Here is a 5,336-nt window from a genome sequence, read left to right on the forward strand (position 1 = left end):
TTCACCCTCGCCTATAGTGAAGAGGAAGAACAAAAGGTTGGAAATATCCCCATGCGCCAGGATAATGAAATTACTAGATTACCCTTTAGGTTATGCACACTATAAATAGCGCCAATATCAGTATGTGAAGGACCGAAGTTCAAAATATTTACCCAAATTCTATAGGAAAAGCCGAAAGAAAATATTCTAGCCTCTCTCATTCGAAATATCCAACCGTTAGAAAAGAAGAACGAAGAAGTTAAGAGACAATAATCAAGGAAGAGGAAGGGAACATCGGGAAATTGCATATTTCACTCCATCTCATAAGTTCAAAACCAAGTTAAATCCAAGAGCTAAGTCTAAAAACTAGTGTTGGTAAAAACCACCTTCACCAACATTTTAGGTTTGCAAATGCTGAGATTTAGTGACAATTCTATATAGCTTTTGAATTGTGGAGTTTAATATATTTTCAATGTGGGACACTATTGTTATTATGAAAAAAAAATATGAAAAACTATTTATTTGAGATGCATATTATAAGTATCAATTTAACTAAATTTTCTCATGAGATGAAACTTAATAGAGTCAGAGGGTTTTTTAGGACAATAGGTTGATTTGGAAATTAGGACAATAACTTTCGGACTTGTAAAAATAGGACACTAATTAATAAGCGTTGCACCCACAGGAGTCCGAAAGTTCGATAATTGGCCGAGAAATGTCATGTGGATGCAACACTTATTAATTAGTGTCCTATTTTTACAAGTCCGAAAGTTATAGTCCTAATTTTCAAATCAACCTAAGTTACTATCCTAAAAAACCCTATGACTCAAACTTAATAGAATATCAATGTGGGAATGATGATGTACAAATGTATGAATTGGGGTTGGGCCTATGAATTATGAATACAGGAAGTATTATATAAATTCAATGTGGGATAGGGAATCTCTAATATGTTTCTCTTTATATATTATTTATGTAATCATCGGGACGATATATAATTATTTATTTTTGAAGCTGTATTTTGTATATTTTAATTGTTGCAGCTAATATTTGACTTTACAATAATACAAGGACTATTTTTCAATGTTACATCTTTCTTAGTCACACATTTTTAATATGTATATTTATGATGTTATGAGTAAAGCTGATGCGCAAATGGATACGAAACCGCGATTAATAACAACACAAGCAAAGATAGTTTAGAATCAACAAAACCAAGATAGCAAGAACGTTGATACGAAGGTATACCGTTAGTTGCTATGAAAATGAAAAGCCAATGTTTAAAACTCTCAAAATCATGCACCGTCCCCAGAAGTCCCTAGCAGAGTGTTTACATAATATGCAATTTTTGAAGAAATTGCAGATCAGTCCTCAAAGAAAAAAGAAAAAAAAGTAACAGAAGGAATTATTTGAAATAAAAGCTCATGAACATAGTTAATGTTGGTGACTATCAAGCTTCTCCAAAAGCTCTTTGATCTACATCAAAAGCTCACAAATCACAAGATGTATATCGTGTCATAAGAAGAAAATAAAAGATAAAACAAAAAAAAAGCCTGTGTAACCCACTATATATCTGGAGTAGGGGTGGAAAATCGGGTTGCGGGTATCGGGTATACCCTCATCCGTCCCGATACCCGCGCGGGTATCGGATACCCGATACCCGCAAAATTCGGGTGGAGGGTCGGGTGCGGGTATCGTATCCTCAAAAATCGCGGGTAGAGGGTACCCGCGGGTATACCCGCGGGTACCCGCATACCCGCAATAAATATTTAAAAATAAAATTAAATAATTTTATTTAATAATATTAGGAATTAAACCAATTAACCAAAATTAAATATTAGGAATTAAACCAATAAATATTAGGAATTAAACCAATAAATATTAGAAATTAAACCAATAATATTAGGAATTAAACCAATAAATATTAGGAATTTTATTTAATAATATTAGGAATTAAACCAATAAATATTAGGAATTAAACCAATAAATATTATGAATTAAACCAATAATATTAGGAATTTTATTTAATAATATTAGGAATTAAACCAATTAACCAAAATTTAAAAATAAAATTAAATAATTTTATTTAATAATATTAGGAATTTTATTCGTCACAGGTTTTATGAATAATCGATGAAATAGAAATGATATTTTCAATTTTTTTGTGAAATGCGGGACAAAATACTCTCTCGCGGGACGAAATACCCTCTCGCGGGACGAAATACCCTCCAGCGGGACCAAAAACCCGCAAAATTACAATTAAAAAAAAATCGCGGGACTGTGAGGGTACCCTCATACCCGCAGCGGGTATCCGCTGCGGGTATTCGGGTACCCGCATCGGGGAAGAGGGTCGGGTGAGGGTGCCGTTTTTGGCTGTTTTCGTCCCGCGGGTACCCGCATTTTGCGGGTAGGGTACCCGCGGGTACCCGATTTTCCACCCCTAGATTCTGGAGACTATAAACAGTAGAAGCATTCAATCTTAGCCTCACACCCCTTATCATCACTCATAATTAAATCATTAATTGTATACGATGATCCCTCCAACAATCCAACAAACTTCACGTGTCTATGTTTTTGAACATCGTAACTTGATTGGCCTCTCACATTTCGAACAACTATATAGCAATTAGCAATCTTTCGGTATTTGTGAAATACTGATCTCCACATCTAATCACATCACAGGTCCGCAAGAAATCCTTACTTATTCTCTATTTAACTCGTTGTTATAATTTCGAAAGCACTTACAACATTTGATTCGTTTATTTAATTTGAGTCGATAATTAAGTTTCTGATTAATTTTCAGCTTGTTAATTAAGATCGAAATTGTTCATGGAGGAGGTGAGGAGGTCAGCAAACCTTGGAGCCAGTATCTGGGATGACGATTACATTCAGTCTCTCGCAAGTTTATACACGGTGAAACCACAACCATTTCAAGCCTTTGTATATAATCTAAATTTTATGCCATGTTTCTCAATTTGTTGGACATGCATGCAGGGGGAAAAGTACGTAGCTGAAGCTGAGAAACTGAAAAATCTGGTGAAAATAATGATAGACGAAACCGAAGACGAGCTGGACCAACTTGAGCTTATCGACAGTCTGCAGAGGCTGGGTTTATGTAACCACTTCGAGGATCGAATAGCTAAGAAGTTAGACAGCATTTATGAGGCGGAAAAATGCATGGAAGAAGACTTGCACGTCACAGCTCTCAAATTCAGACTTCTCAGACAACATGGATACCATGTTCCTCAAGGTTAAACATGTATATTTTTGAACGGAACTAATTCTAGTATTTACTTGACAATTAATTGATTAAGCCAGCCTTATATAATATTAATATATTGTTGCAGAGGTGTTTTGTAGTTTCATGGACGATGTAGGAAATTTCAAAGCCTCGCTTTGTGAAGACGTGAGAGGAGTGGTATCTCTATATGAAGCTTCGTATTTATCCATGGAAGGGGAAAGCATACTGGATTTGGCCAAAGATTTCTCACTGAATCATCTTACTCGAAGAATCGACGAAATTACAGAGCCACGTCTAGCGGAGCAAGTGAGGCATGCTTTGGAGGTTCCTCTACACTGGAGAGTGCAGAGGCTGGAAGCCAGGTGGTACATCAAAGCTTACGAGAGTAGATCTTCAGCCAACCCTATCCTGGTTGAGCTGGCTAAGTTGGATTTTAACATGGTACAGGCAACATACCAGCAAGAGCTCAAGCGCATGTCAAGGTAAAATTAGTAGCTTTGGTTTTTACTAAGACTAAGATTGCACGCTTTGATTTACAATTACGCAGATGGTACAAAGAGACTGGTCTCACCGAGAAGTTGGGGTTCGCCAGGCACCGACTGGCGGAGTGTTTCTTGTGGGCTATGGGATTCGTTCCGGAGCCTCAACTTGGATATTCCAGGGAGATTTTGATCAAAATTGCAGTGTTCATCACCATAATAGATGACATATACGACGTATATGGAACCTTGGAAGAACTCCAATTGTTCACCAACACAATCGAGAGGTAATTTCATTTTATACTTAATTCATTCACATGTAACATATTCCTATGTATGTTACTACCACTACCTATTATCTTCAGGTGGGATATTAATTCGCTGGACAACCTTCCAGAATATATGCGGATTTGTTTCTTAGCTCTCTTCAATTCCGCGAATGAATTGGCTTATCATATTCTCAGGGACCAAGGTTTCAACGTTATCTCAAATCTGAGGAAACTGGTAAAAACATGTGTATTTATATACTAAAATTTTCATAATGTCTGAGGAATCTTAATTGGAATGGTATATGTTGTTTTTTAGTGGGCGGAACTGTGTAGAGCTTACTACTTAGAAGCGAAATGGTTTCACAGCGGATACGTCCCTACCACAGATGAGTACCTAAATACAGCATGGATATCCATTTCGGGTCCTCTACTTCTGTTTTATGGCTACTTCTCCACAAATCCTATAAACAAAAAGGAACTGCAGAGCCTAGAACAATATCCTGGTATCATTCGCTGGCCATCCACGGTTCTTCGTTTGGCAGACGACTTGGGAACTTCATCCGTAAGAAAGCTATATATATACAAACAAGCTTTGATAATAATGATAATTGTATTTAAGTATGTGTTCCTAATTAAACAGGAGGAAATGAAACGAGGGGATGTTCCGAAATCAGTTCAGTGCTACATGACTGAAACAGGATGCTCTGAGGAGGATGCTCGCAAGCACATAAAGCATTTGATCGAGACGGCACTGAAGCGCATGAACAAAGAGATACTAATGGAGAAGCCCTTGAAGAATTTCGGCCACATTGCTATGAATCTTGGACGAATCTCACTCTGCATGTATCAACACGGAGATGGCTTCGGCCTTCCCCATTCCGAAACCAAGAGAAATTTGGTCTCGCTCCTCGTTCAACCCTATGCCTTGAATTAATCCTACGCACCAGCTTTAAGTAAACCAATAAAGAGATGGGAGTCCCCATGCCCTGAGTTTATTAGATTAGTTATAAGGTTGTTAATCAAGTTAGTTAAGTGTTGATATGGCAGCTGATTAGGGAGTTAGTTAATTATGGTGTAACCGCCTATCTTATGCTTCTGTAATTGCTCTATAAAAGAGCTCAGTTTATGGAATGGAGATTAAGCTTTTCTTATCATTTTCATATTCTAGTTTACATTCAACATGGTATCGAGCTCATTTTTTCCGATCCAAAACTAATTTTTTGCTTTCTTCTCTTTAATCTCCATTCCACACCATGAATCAAACTACCCAAACTTCATCCACACTACCTGCTATGCACCCTATTACACTCAAATTGGACAGATCCAATTACAGTTTTTGGAAAATTCAAGTAATAGCTACAACTCGTG

General features: G+C 37.0%; 1 protein-coding gene across 1 annotated transcript; it reads left to right on the forward strand.

The window, feature by feature from the left end:
- Positions 1 to 2,529: 2,529 nt before the first annotated feature.
- LOC130985715 (exo-alpha-bergamotene synthase-like) lies at positions 2,530 to 5,122 on the forward strand. The gene is made up of 8 exons (XM_057908806.1): positions 2,530 to 2,661; positions 2,783 to 2,892; positions 2,974 to 3,229; positions 3,327 to 3,702; positions 3,768 to 3,986; positions 4,065 to 4,203; positions 4,285 to 4,530; positions 4,609 to 5,122. Exons 2-8 carry the CDS (start codon positions 2,809 to 2,811, stop codon positions 4,900 to 4,902), a joined length of 1,614 nt encoding a protein of 537 aa, XP_057764789.1. The 5' UTR covers positions 2,530 to 2,661; positions 2,783 to 2,808; the 3' UTR covers positions 4,903 to 5,122.
- The last annotated feature ends 214 nt before the right edge of the window (positions 5,123 to 5,336 follow it).

This window comes from Salvia miltiorrhiza, chromosome 5, assembly GCF_028751815.1.
Source record: "Salvia miltiorrhiza cultivar Shanhuang (shh) chromosome 5, IMPLAD_Smil_shh, whole genome shotgun sequence".
NCBI lineage: Eukaryota > Viridiplantae > Streptophyta > Magnoliopsida > Lamiales > Lamiaceae > Salvia > Salvia miltiorrhiza.

What these genes read in the sequence shown, in the direction of transcription:
- LOC130985715 (XM_057908806.1), top strand. Translation starts at nt 2,809, where the DNA reads ATGGAGGAGGTGAGGAGGTCAGCAAACCTTGGAGCCAGTATCTGGGAT. An exon ending in TGGATACCATGTTCCTCAAG is followed by an intron (nt 3,230 to 3,326) that starts GTTAAACATGTA and finishes ATATTGTTGCAG; the next exon opens with AGGTGTTTTGTAGTTTCATG. An exon ending in TTCACCAACACAATCGAGAG is followed by an intron (nt 3,987 to 4,064) that starts GTAATTTCATTT and finishes TATTATCTTCAG; the next exon opens with GTGGGATATTAATTCGCTGG.